The sequence below is a fragment of the Bos taurus genome, chromosome 18, assembly GCF_002263795.3.
Source record: "Bos taurus isolate L1 Dominette 01449 registration number 42190680 breed Hereford chromosome 18, ARS-UCD2.0, whole genome shotgun sequence".
Classification (NCBI taxonomy): domain Eukaryota; kingdom Metazoa; phylum Chordata; class Mammalia; order Artiodactyla; family Bovidae; genus Bos; species Bos taurus.
The window spans coordinates 40,595,001-40,609,164 of NC_037345.1; the positions used below are offsets into that span (position 1 = coordinate 40,595,001).

The 14,164-nt window shown below is 34.2% G+C and overlaps 1 protein-coding gene across 2 annotated transcripts in view; it reads left to right on the forward strand.

Moving 5' to 3' along the window:
- Positions 1–13,332, forward strand: part of URI1 (URI1 prefoldin like chaperone) — a 77,667-nt gene extending 64,335 nt beyond the window's left edge. The window contains exons 7-11 of one of the 2 annotated variants that reach the window (XM_059876691.1): positions 611–785; positions 2,326–2,659; positions 4,662–4,804; positions 5,597–5,843; positions 9,208–13,332. In XM_059876691.1, coding sequence (XP_059732674.1) covers positions 611–785; positions 2,326–2,659; positions 4,662–4,804; positions 5,597–5,843; positions 9,208–9,390 — 1,082 coding nt within the window. In that variant the 3' untranslated portion in view covers positions 9,391–13,332. 2 annotated transcript variants of the gene reach the window in all.
- Positions 13,333–14,164: the final 832 nt, after the last annotated feature.

Genomic DNA, 14,164 nt, shown 5'->3' on the forward strand with positions numbered 1-14,164 from the left:
TGCCTCACATGAGGATTATAAATAAGATGAAGCAATTTAAAAGCTAGAAATACTCATATATAAAATTATAGTAGAATTTTCCAAGGATTAGGCTCCATAGATTTCTCCTAGGGTATTCCTGTCTGGCAGTGCCTTAGAGTTGAAAGTATCCTGTGACAAGGCTTTTATGTGTTACTTTAGTAACTAAATTCTCTTGAGTAAGGATGGAAGATGGGTATTACTTGTGTTGAATTTTGCGTATAACTAGAGTGCATTGTGACCATTTCTGCTTATGCATTTTTGAAGCTCTCAGGCAGCTCTTTATAGTCTTTAATGTGCATGTGAATTCTCTGGGGCTATGGTTAAAATACAGATTCTGATTCAGCAGGTCTGGGGAGGCCCTGAGAGTCTGCACTTGTGAAGTGTTCTCCAGGGATGCTGGCACTGCTCGGTCCTTGAACTAAACAGGATTCTAAGAGTCATACATCCTTGGAACTCCACTGTTTGGCTTAAAAATCATGTCTTGCTCTTTCTCAACATCCTCCTCACCTCAGAAGAAAGTCCATTATGTCTAGGTTTGTGCCTTTTAAAAATTGGCTGTTAATGGCCATGTCCCTTTTTTTTTTAACAGCAAAACACCGAATTGCTCATAAACCTCACTCCAAACCAAAAACTTCAGATATTTTTGAAGCAGAATTTGCAAATGATCTAAAATCCAAGGATCTGCTTGCTGATAAGGAACTATGGGATCGACTTGAAGAACTAGAGAGACAAGAAGAATTGCTGGGTGAAATTGATATTGATAGGTACCTAATGAAAAATTTCCTTACACACATTTCCTTATAAAATATGTGCCCCTTGAATAAAATACAGAAAAGCACGTTATCCTAAAATATCAGTAACCCTACCACTCTAAGGCAAATATTAATTCTCTAGAATATTTTCCTTTAGATCAGTGTGTTCATGCACATGCCCCATACATATGTGTGTAATAGAAATACTTAATATACCTGTTTCTTATTTTAAGATTTCAGCCATATTTTGTATAATAAATTAAGATATACCAGATATTTGTAATTATGGATACTTTATATATTACATTTTAAATGAGTTATTTTTTTACTGTAGTCAAGATAATGTAGTATGTTTAAATGACGTGTGTTAAAAAGAAAAATATGCATTCAGTTTAAGTTTGTGGCTATAACGTGTTTATCCTTGCTTTCCTTTGCAAACTTTTTTGCTTATTGAGCAAGTAGTTTGTAATCTGGGCTTCCCTGGTGGCTCAGTGGTAAAGAATCTGCCTGCAAAGCAAGAGATGTGGGTTTGATCCCTGGGTTGAGAAGATCCCCTGGAGAAGGAAGTGGCAACTCGCTCCAGTATTCTTGCTTGGAGAATCCCAGGGACAGAGGAACCTGGTGGGCTATGGTCCATGAAGTTGCAAAAGAGTCTGACATGACTTAGCAACTAAACAACAACAAAATTTGTAATCTGGTCAAGTAGTTATAAGTATGAAAACCTTGACCCAGTTGCCGTTTGAAATACATATTAGCGCTCAGAATTGTCAGAGTGCTCAGTGAAAGGTGTTCCTATAGAAGTTGCTATATTATTTTACTTAAATGATATGCAGAGTTACTGTGAAAAATAAGACACAGAATATTTTTTTCACTACAATTTCACCTATACTTAGGTCTTTTTAATTAACTGATACTGTTTCATTTTTGTAAATCAGTTTTGAATCTTGTGATTTTCTTCATTGCGATTCTTCAACTTCAGCATGATGTTGTTTCCATTCTGTTGCATTTCTGGTTTTGTTATTTTTATTTTTATTTTATTTTTTTTTGGTTTTGTTATTTTTATAAGGTCCTCAAATTCTTAGTAGAATGAAGCATGGGAAATGTGTATATATGTGTATAAATCGTATACATATGTAGAAGTCTTATTTTAAAAATTATAACAATACATGCTTATAAAATATTTTGATTATGAAAATAGAAAATTAGAATATGTTACAATTCTGTGGCTGTAATTTCTGGTCTTCAAATAGAGATAATATTCTCTGTGAATTTTGTGCTAATTTATGATTGTACTATTTTTATTATATTTTATTTTATATGGCCAATATCTTCCTTGCAAAGATAAGAACATATTCTACTTATGTTTGAATAGCTACAGTATAGAATTAGCATAGAAACCATTTTTTCATTCATTTAAAAACATTTTTATTAACCTAGAAATCTAGTTTAAAAATATTCTATGCAAAACCTTATTTTTTACCTATTGAAATTAACTGAAAAAAATTCTAATGTGTTTGTTTGACCTTGTTTTCTTTTTCTTTACTATTAATAGTAAGCCTGATACTGTGGTTGCAAATGGAGAAGATGTGTCCTCTGAAGAGGAAAAGGAAGATCAGAACATAAATGTGAATATGATGCATCAAGTAACAGACTCTCTCGCCCTCAGCAGTTGTTACAACAGTCTTACAAATTCAGAACTCTTCAATGGTCAAGTGAATAGTCCATTGAACTATTCAGTGAATGGTTCAAGTTCTTACCACAGTAATGAAGATGATGATGATAATAATGATGATGGTGGTGATAGTGAAAATGACCATGATACCTTAGGGGTTGAAGATAATTCTATACCAACAATATATTTTTCTCACACTGTTGAACCTAAGAGGGTTTGTATACTTTTAACTTTACTAATTTTTTCATATGATTTGAATATTAATGATCATCTACAATTCTCTTTAAAAGAACAGCATTAACAGGGATTAATATTGTTGATAGTGCCAAATAAGAAAACCATCTTTTGCCTCTTGTTATGACCAGTTTTATCTGAAAAACAAAAAGAAAAAAGTTTAGATAGTTAGCTGGTATTGGTGTGTTCTCTTGAAGCCACAATACAATTTGAAATTTGGTGGTCGGGAAGGAGATCAGATGAGTATTTGTGTACATTTATGATGAAAGTAACTGGCATTAGTTAAATTTTTAATTGTATCGGGTTATTTCTGTGTGAGCATATAATGAATAGGAGCATGACGAGCAAAAAGGAAAAGTTTATCAGGAAATAAAAATTAGTTCCATTTCTCACAAAGTAAATATAAGCATCTCTGGGTATTCAGGACTTTATAGAGTTTTGGTGTTTTAGAGCTGGGGTTACTAGAGTGAGAGCTTCTAATACAGCTTTTCTTAGTATCAAAAGACTTTTTGTTCCCTCTTTACTTATTGTAGAATCCCCAGTTTTTAAATCCCAGATCAAAGCACGTTGGATCTTAGTGAAGGAAGGACCTTAAACTCATTCCCTTGCTCTCTTGGCCTCATAATACTGCTTTAAGGAGCCACCGGGAATTTCATCTTTCCAATTTGTCTTTCTCAAGGAAACTTAAGGCATAGAAGACTATAGAGTGAGTTAGTAATAAAACAGGGACTCTTTTGTCTTAATTTAGTGCTTTGCTTTTTTCTTTTTCTTCTTTTTAGCTATAAGGTACCCTTGTAGGGATTGCCTTTATCAAAGTTAACGGTCTGTGGTTATCAGTCTTAAGTGCCTGTGATAATTATTTAATGAAACATATTTAAAACATATTTACTATTTCTTAGGTCCTTTTAAGTGTTCGCTACTCTAATGTGAAGTGAAATAATTACATGGTTTTTCAAAATATATATTCTTGTACTTCAGACTAAAAGAGCATCTTATGAATTCTTTGGAAAAAATTGACCTATTACCAGAAAAAAAATTTTGTTTTGTGATTTTCTTTTCAAGCTTTAAGTTGGTTTTCATTTAGATAAAGCAGGAAGAATAAATAATATTTGCAGGAATGTTGTGGGGAAGAACAGTCATTAATATGGAAAGATGCTATAAATGCTGAGTAGGGATAGAAGAATAATGTGTTAATCCTGAATAGCTTTGATTTTATTTTTTTGATCCTTAAATTTTAAAAAATTAGAGGTATTTAAAAATTTTAAATAGTTAAGCATTATCTCATATTGTTTTTATGACTTAAATTTTATATTCTTACTGAATATTTATTTTGGTTAATTGTGCTCTTTGTTTTGAAATGCATAATTTAAGCCAAAAACTTATATCAAAGTAATGGGTGATGTGAAAGCTTGTAATAATCTAGCATTTAGTTTGTATGTATTTTGCTTTTTGTATAATAATAGTTGCTGATGACTAGAATTGGTCATTTAAAACTAGTCCCCAACCTTTTTTGGCACCAGGGACTGGTTTCAGGGAAGACAGTTTTTCCATGGATGGGGCAGGATGGGAGGGAATGATTTGGGGATGATTTAAGTGCATTACGTTTATTATGCTGCCGCTGATATGACAGGAAGCTGAGCTCAGGAAGTAATGTGAGCGGTGGGGAACAGCTATAAATACAGATGAAGCTTCGCTTGCTCGCCTGCTGCTTATCTCCTACTGTGCAGCCCAGTTCCTAGCAGGCCACAGACTGATACCAGTCCGTGGCCCAGGGGTTGGGGACCCCGGATTCAAGAAGTAACGCATAGAAGTATGATAAAGTAAGGACTTTTAGGTCTTAACTGATAATGCACATTATTTCAGTGTCAAAATATGTAAACTGCCTCTATTACTATTACTTCTTTAATTGTAGAGTTTATTGGTTTTAGTTTTGGCCTTAATTTGTCAAAATGATAGTGATTTTTTTGCTGTGAAATTTTTAGGTCCGTATAAATACTGGAAAAAATACCACCTTAAAATTCAGTGAAAAAAAAGAAGAAGCCAAGCGTAAGCGAAAGAACAGTTCTGGCAGTGGTCATTCTCCCCAAGAGCTGCCTATGATCAGGACTCCTGCTGATATTTACAGGTGAGTGGTATTCATAGACAGCAGAGCAGTCTGCTCTTCCTTTCTCTCTTTTTGCAACTGAGTATTTACAGGAAAAGGTTGCTCGTAACACAGAAGTCTCTGACTGGAAAGTGAAGTATTTTGATAGAGTTAGCTTTGTGTTTTAAAGGCTGTCACAAGTGCTGCTGAGCCCCAACACAGCTTCCCAGTTCAAAGCAAGTAGAACATTGCTCGTTTTTTTTGCATTTCCCCCTCTTTACTAGTGCTTTTAAAACATTCCCAATCTGGTAAAAAATTGTTGTATGTTAACTTTAGAGATGACAGTTTGTGTTTCTGGTGTGCTGGGGCAGCGCTGTGCTGCCGCCACTTTGGCAGTGCTTGGTTAGCCGTGTGGTCTACCTTTTCACAGAGTCTATGTATGCTATTTCAATTTTTTGTTGTAATGTTTGCTGAGAAAGCTGTCATTTGAAAATATCTACTATTTTCATGACCCTTATTTGTAAAATAGTGAAAATTGCTAAATGACTTCGAAAATATATGTACGTTTTGGACAAAACAATCAAGCTGTTGTCACCCAGAACATACTTATAAATAGACTGCTGTATTTTATTGGGTCAAAAAATTATACTTTTAAAAATATTGATAATATAAAGATGTCACTTGAGGCCACAAAATTATTGTGATGGTGAAAATTTTGGATATGTTTGAATAAAATATTTTAAATTAATTTCTAGAAAAGACTTTTTAAAAAATCATTATAAATTTATCCTGTTTTATGTTAACTAAAGGACATATATAATTTTTATATTATAGAGTCTTTGTTGATGTCGTGAATGGAGAATACGTCCCTCGTAAGTCAATCCTGAAATCTCGAAGTAGAGAGAACAGTGTTTGCAGTGATACCAGTGAGAGCAGTGCTGCTGATTTTGATGATAGACGGGGAGTGTTGAGAAGCATTAGCTGTGAAGAGGCCACTTGTAGTGATGCTAGTGAGAGCATTTTGGAAGAGGAACAAGAAAATCATCAAAAGAAACTTTTGCCTTTATCAGTAACACCTGAGGTTTGTGTATGTCTTTAATTCATTATTTCATATAGTATCTTTGAGAGTTAAAAAGGTATTGGTAGCTCCGTTTCAAAGGGATATGCAATTTCAAGTTTTCCCCATTTTACATAGTTATTTTGGGAGTTGAAAAGACTTAAAAAATTGTAGCTGCTGTATCTTCCAGGTATGGTCTATGAATCATTAATCTTATTGTCTTTAAATTATTCTATTTTGAATAGTTATTTAATGACATTAATTGACAGGGTAATGACATTGTTTATTTTGTAGCTTCTTTGGTTCATACATGTATTTAGTCTCAGAAGTCATAGAGCCTAATTAATCATAGGCTTGTACTTTTTTTGGTAATTAATAATTTATAAAAGTCCTTAGCAGCTCCAGTGTTCTTGCCTGGAGAATCTCATGGGCAGAGGAGCCTGGTGGGCTACAGTCCATGTATCTTAATTAGGATATATATTTTGTATATATTAATTAATGTGTATATATATATTATATATATATAATTAATGTATCTTAATTAGGATATATATTTCATTTTTGGTTAGAAAATTGTTTTTGACCATGCTGTGTGGCTTGTGGGATCTTAGTTCTCCAACCAGGGATCCAACCCATGTCCCCTGCATTGGAAGCATGGAGTCTTAACCACTGCACCACTAGAGAAGTCTCATGGCTAGGAAATAATTTAGCAGCCTTTAAAAAATAAATTCCACTAGACCAGACTTATAGCCAATGTTATAAAATTAAAATAGTTCAAGTAGCAGATGATGTGCATGGCTGTGTGCATACTCAGTCCCTCAGTGGTGTCTGACTCTTTGCGACCCCATAGACTGTAGCCCGCCAGGCTCCTCTGTCCATGGGATTTTACTGGCAAGAAAACTGGAGTGGGTTGCCATTTCCTTCTCTAGCAGATCTTCCCGACCCAGGGGACGAACCTGCGTCTTTTGCATGGCAGGTGGATTCTTTACCACTGAGGCACTGGGGAGGCCCAGCAGATAATACTTTTCTCTTTTAAATGCTTTGGTAGAGTTAAAGGAGAAAATAAGTAATGTATGACAGATAATTATTTATAGTTCTTCTATATTTTGGCTTGTGCCAGTGAAATTTTTAACTCTTGGAAGTTATGGAACCATTTCACAGGCTAGTGAGAGCTGTAGATCCTCTCCTCAGAAAAATGAGTGCACATGTAACAGTGTTACCTACCACGTTACACACAGTTTTGTGTATGGGGAAAAGAGTGATACTGGGAGATACCAAAATAAGAGTGTTATCGTTTCCATTATACCCATACTTGATATTTTTTATTCTTGTGTTTAGTGGGTATTTCAGATTTTAATTTAAACAGTATTTGGGAAGACTGGGGAACTCAGGCCCTTATCAAACTTATGTACCCATTTGAGTATATGTCAAATACATATTAAAATATTTATCTTTGTAAATGAGTAAACATACGTACGGAGAAGGTAATGGCACCCCAACTCCAGTACTCTTGCCTGGAAAATCCCATGGATGGAGGAGCCTGGTAGGCTGCAGTCCATGGGGTCTCTAAGAGTCGGACACAACTGAGCGACTTCCCTTTCACTTTTCACTTTCATGCATCGGAGAAGGAAATGGCAACCCACTCCAGTGTTCCTGCCTGGAGAATCCCAGGGATGGGGGAGCCTGGTGGGCTGCCGTCTATGGGGTCGCACAGAGTCGGACACAACTGAAGCGACTTAGCAGCAGCAGCAAATATACGTAAAACTGTTGCTTGTGCTTCATGTCCCTAGGTGGTACTAGTTGTAGTAAATAGTAATTGGCAATGGAGAGATCATTAGTATTTAGGTACAGTTTGTATGATTAGAATATTCTCCTTCCCTACTCCCGATACAATGATCTCATTTGACCTGGAGAGTATCTTATTTAATAGTCTTCCATACTGTTAGAAAAACAAGTGATAGACTTTTGCTGTTTTTAAGTATCTGAAAATTAGGTTTTAGTAAGGAGTTAATGTATCATGATATAGTTAGAACTCAAGTCTAGAGTTTATTTTCATTTCATCCTATTTAATAGCTTTGCATTTTGTATTGAACTGTTACAGTTAGCATCTAGCTGTTATGAATTTTTTAACATCAAAATAAATAGTTCATGATTATGGCAAGTACTTTGAAAGATATTTTTCCTTATCTTTAAATGTTAAAATATTCTTTTTCAAGAGCTTTTTTTGTATAATAAGAAGGCTCTGTACTCATCATGATAAAATAGAGTTTTTAGAAAAGTAGACTTTGAATTCCCTTTAAAAAGCTGGACTCCACGCAGGGTCTCACAGTAAAGTGTGGGAGGGTCAGGGCATTCTTGGTTCTCCTTTGGTGGGGCAAGCTGGAGCAGATTGGCGTTTTAGACTACTCAGGTGATACATTGTCTTAACTGATTTGTTCACTTGGTAGACAAAGGAAAGTAAAATATATTTGACAGTTTGCATGTCAAATGTGTGTCAAATTTAAGTTTGTACATAATGGGTTTTTAGAAGATGAAAGTAAGGAGCTTCCAAATACTAGAAATCTTTAAAAAAAAAATCATAACAACTTGATTTTGATGGATCTCTCCTTAAAAAGATACAGAAAAGACCTATCTTTGGTTTTATTTCCATCGTTTTATACACAGTATATACATTTATACATACATTTTGTACACATTATATACACACTACAGTAGACGAAAAAAAATGTCCAGCAAATAGGGGGTTGAAATTAAAGAATAATTTTTGTGGTGCCTTGATTTCTGTTATTGAATTTATTGCATTAAAATTCAAGATAGACAATTATTTCCACTAGCACCAGCACTTTTAATTTTCTGTTTCCACTGACCTTAAATAAAATTGAGGCAAGATGCAATAAAATAATCAAATAATTGCATAAATGGACACCACCTAAGAGATGTCACTGCTACTGAAACTGGGCTGTAGGCTTGCAGGCAGGATGGCCACCATAGGATAGCTCATTTATCAGTTGATGTTTGACACTCTAATAGAATTTTTAATTTTAATACATTATTTTTCACAGCATGGTCTGGATGTAAATGGAATGAATGTATGAAAGTTGAGGACCTTTTATTTACCCATTTTTTTAAAATCCCATATGCACATGTTTTTACATTTTGTTTTCTTACATGTGTACTATTAAACCATCTATTTGTATTGGTGGTGTAATTAAGATACTTTTTAATGGTACTTGATTTCTATGAGCAATTTGTATTTTGATGTTGTAGTTTTGTGTATCAGAAAATCTTATGAAAAGAAATGTCTGATTGGCACTGCAATGCAGGATAAAGATTTTGTGGGCATCTTATTTGTGTTTTGTTATCATAATCTGATTTTTTTGTCTTCTAGGCTTTTTCTGGAACTGTAATAGAAAAAGAGTTTTTGTCACCCTCCTTAACACCACACCCAGCCATGGCTCATCCTGTGCTACCCACCATTCCAGAACGAAAAGAAGTTCTGTCAGAAGTATCAGAAGGAACTACAAAGAGGGTTTCAAAGTTCAAAGCTGCTAGATTGCAGCAGAAAAACTAGGGCCTGCCTAGGAAATGGGAGTTTACATCCTAAAACGCAGTTTTGCAATTGTTTAGAAAATGTATAGCCAAGTATGTTACATGTAATTTGAAATAAGGCATCCTGAGTAAATTTGGCAGCAAGTTCTCTTACTCTTATCAGTGGTATTAAAAAGAAATCAAAGTAAATATTTAAATACTTTAATATTCAGCTTGTTTTGTTAATTCTCTGAATACCATCAGCACTCATTGTTAGGTTTGTCATGTCATACGGTGGCAGCATTTTGAATTATTTTTCAAAGAATGCTGTTCATATGTGTTGTTTTTGTGTTTGAAACTAAATACTGGCAGTTTTGTTCCAGCTGCGATATTGTGCACACCATATGGATCATTTTAAAGAAACTTTTAAAATTTCAAATAGATTCAACAATTATATTACTTGCTTTACCTTTTTAAAGGCACTTTAAAAAAAAATCTACTTCTTGTAGGTTTTGCAGCTAGGTGGCTATTTAAAAAATCTGTCCCTGTTTGACTGTTATTCTGTAATCTCTACGGTAGAAAGCTCCATGTACCCAACAGAAAGTTTCTTTGATTGAAAGAACGGTGTTTTGTAAAACATTTTTTTTTAAGTAAAAATTTTATGAAACTTGGTCTCTAAAATGTTGTGAACTTTATGACTCAGAATTCAGTATGGAAATGTCTTTCATATGTATGCTGCGTGCCCCATACAGTGGGTCCGTGAATGCTTACGGCTCCTCAGGCGGTTCTCCCCGAGTGTGTGCAGTGTTAAGCAGCAGTTTATTTTGGGAGAGAAGGAAAGGTTGTCTAGATGATAGAAATACATGAGTAAATTTTCGTAAATAAGAAATTTTATGTTTGAATCTTCTGAACATTTTCATTCTTTAAGGCTACTTTCCTACTAGTAAATAATTGAATAACATGTTTACTTTTGGCAGAACACCTTAAAATAAAGAGAAATTTATTCGAACATTGAAAATTACACTTGCAAGTGTTAATCATTAGCTTGATGCGTGCTAAAATGTAGCTTTTAAAAAGCATTCTGCATTAGTACTAAAATAGCCATCAATGCCAGTCCACCCTCTATTCATGGCTAAATATTTAAAGGTTATTTATAGCTTCTTTAATGAATTCTTGCTTAAACAAAGTGAAATTATGTCCTAGAAAAGTAGAAGCTATTTGTAACTAGAGCAGCACAAACTGTAAAAATTTTATGAATATGTATCTTAGTAATAAGGGGATGAGCCTGAATCCCCACAAGTTAATGGATAATTCAGAACAGAGGGCTGATTTTAAAAGATTGCCTAAAAATGTAGATTTTTTTCTTTAGTAAATTTTGATCAAGTATATATATTTTTAGTTGAAAACTTTTTCTCTCAGCCCATCCCCCACAAAAAACAAAATAACCAAAAGTATAATCCCATGCACCCAAAAGAGCCCACAGTTCCAACTGCTTGTCAGGTGAGCCTTTCTCTGATTTTCCCCCAGAAACAGACTTCATTGTGGGATTACTGTGGTGTTCTTTACAGACATGTAATTTCAAGAGTACTGTCATTAAATAATTTTTCATGTTCTTCAACTTCATCTTGAGCCTGTTGTTGTTTATGTAGTTTGTATTTCTTCTTGCAAGTAGATGTTTTCCATCTTGGGACAAAATGGTAGTAGAAACAAAGAAGTGTTAGATTTTCTGCTGAAGACTGAATGAAGTAGTGTTGCCCCATTTCATAGCTTCAGTCTTAAAACAGAATTTCAAGTTGTAACTTAACCATATACCTTTGTTTTTTATGTTAAATTCAGTATTCAATATGATAATATGAAATTGGTCTTAAGTGTTCCCTTTTAAATCATTGTAAAATAGACTGAATTTTTTTTTAACTTTTAATTTTGAACTAATTGTAGATCTACAGAAAAACTGGCAAAAAATAGTAGATTTCCCAAATACCCCCTCATCTAGCTTCTCCTAAAGTCATTTCATCTTGTATGGCCAAAATACAATTATTAAAACCAAGAAATTCACTTTAGTACAATACTATTAACTAATCTGCAGATCTTATTTGAATTTCACCAACTTTGCATTTAGCGTTCTTACTGTGATATTTGCCTAATGGTGGTTTTCTGTTTTGCCCTTTCTTTCAGCATTTATTTCTTGGAATTCTTTTGTGATGAAAATCTGTCATTCACCTCCCTGACCCCTGTTCCATTTATTAATTCATTTCTTTATATCAGTATGGACTTGGATATTCTGTTCTATGAGTCAAAATCCAATTATCATTATTTTGTTTGCTCAAATTTTCTACCTTTGATGTTTAGGAACTCCTTTCAGTTGACTCCTGAATTCTTTCAGCAAGTCTCCATCTCTTTTTGAACACTCTTTCTGACATCACAAAATGTTATAGGCGTATCTTGTATTTTTCGTGCCCAACCTTGGAACAGTAACCACTTCTCCAAAGGGCCCTTGATCCTTCTGTTGGACGATGGTGTTTAAAAACCAACATCTTCTCATGTAGGTGTTTATATTACCATAAGATATTGTTGTTTCTAGGCTCTTTTAGCAGGTGTAGGAAGTTTTGTTACTAACTAATGTACATGTCTATATGTTTGTTTGCTTATGTACATTAAAAAATGTAAGTTTATACAGATACTTCCTGATTTTAATATAAGACCACAAGGTTCATTTAGTTTTTTTTTTTAATTTATGACTTCTTTCTTCAGTAGTGAGAAATCTAGCTTTTATTATATATAATGTGTTTACTTATTTTAAAAATATCTAATACAGTTGACCCTTAAACAACTCTGAGGTTTGGGGCACTGACTCTCCCCGCAGTCAAAAATTGGCATATAACTATACAGCTGTCTATAGTCCTGTGGTACATATCTCCTGAAGAGGAAAAAAAAAAACCAGCGTGTAAGTGAACAGGCACAGTTCACACCCATGTTGTTCAAAGGTCAACTGTTGACACACACAAGTAGTTTCAGACTGTTAACCCTGATCCCCAGGAGAAAAACATTTATTAAGTATACTTCATTATTTATGTTCAGTTCTTTTTAAGTATCAGTCAAGAACTTTTCTGAGGTTCTTTTTCTTTCCCATTCCCTTTATTGTGATCTTTCACATATAACGGAGTTAGGTTCATTTGTTAGTGTTTGTGTTCCAGTTTGGAGTCTCCTCATATTGTGGTTGGGTTTAATGGTTTATTTGGGGTGTGTATGAAGGGTATACGAAACATTAATGTGGTTCTAAGAGTTGCAGCTATATAAAAAGATAAATACAGAGAAGATAAACATTCTACTCTTTCTGCCCCATCCTTTTAATTGTTATCAGAGGTGTAACACTTTTTTGTGTCTAGATATAACAGTTTATTCAGCCACTTTGCTGTCTATAGGCATTTAGATTTCTGATATTTTGCAATTGCAATGAATAACTTTGTTGTATATGTATATTTTTGTATTGTTGAAAGTATCTTCCTGGGTAGATTTCTAGAAGTAGGATTAATGGTCTATCTTTACGATATGATTTCTTTTAAACATAAAAGTATGTACAGCAAAGTATTTGTTGTTCTCTTATCAAGGACCTGGTTTTAACAGATTTGCTTGCATATCTACATTTTATTGGTAATTCTTTAATATTAACTTTGGGACGCTCTAATGTCTTAAAGGGACTTTAAGGGTTTATAGTGATTATGCTCATTTTGCTATATTTTTATTTTGGGGTGGGAAGGGAATTGGTCATGCAAATGATTTATAAGACCTTTCTATAATTTGGAATATTCCCAAGTTTATAAAATACAGACACCTCATTATATTTATTTTTCTCCTTCATAAGAAACAGCTAATCAAGGATGCTAGTTTCTGTGTATCCTTTTGGTGCGTGGTATATAGGCTTTCAGTTAAATGCCTGTTAAATGAATTCCTTAACTACAATAAATATTTACGGTTTTATGTTTAATCCATTGGTCAATATTGTCAAATTTTTACATTTACAGTGCTTTATCAGTTATTTACATTTCATTTTAAAGGAACATTGTTTAGGATACGAGGAAGTTTTTGCAGTTCCCCTAAATAACCAATGAATCGTAAAGAATCAAGTAATTTTGATCATTTACTCTGTATCAAGCATTTTCTGTGTACTTTATATGCATCATTTCATTTAAAACTCACAGCAACCGGGTGAGGTAGGTACTATTTTTCAGTCCTTTTCCTCCCACTCCCCTCCCCTATTTTAGAGATGAGGAAACTGACTCAGAGAGATTGAACAACATTTTTAAGCCACAGAACTATTAAGTAAAACTCAGGCAGCCTTGCTCCAGAATCATCAGGTTTTCCCATTTTTAGAAAGTTTAAATTTTTTGCCCTCTAAATAAGAGTGCATAGCTAGTAAGGAAGTGTGTGCCCTGTATATCTCTATAAAGTGAAAGTGAAGTTGTTCAGTGGTGTCCGACTCTTTGCCACCCCATGGACGGTAGCCTACCAGGTTCCACGATCCATGGGATTTTCCAGGCAAGAATACTGGAGTGGGCTGCCATTTCCTTCTCCAGGGGATCTTCCCAACCCAGGGATCAAACCCTGGTCTCCAGCATTGTAGACAGACGCTTTAACGTCTGAGCCACTAGGGAAGCCCCGTATATCTGTATAATCTTGTTTATTCATGAGGCCACCTTTTAAAAACTATGAGTTGGAAAACTTTGTTTCTTAAACTTTAAACATATTCATTTTGACTTTTTGGAATGGAGGTGAAGTTCCGGTGATTTGGCCATATGTATTAAGAAAGTTTTTGAGAA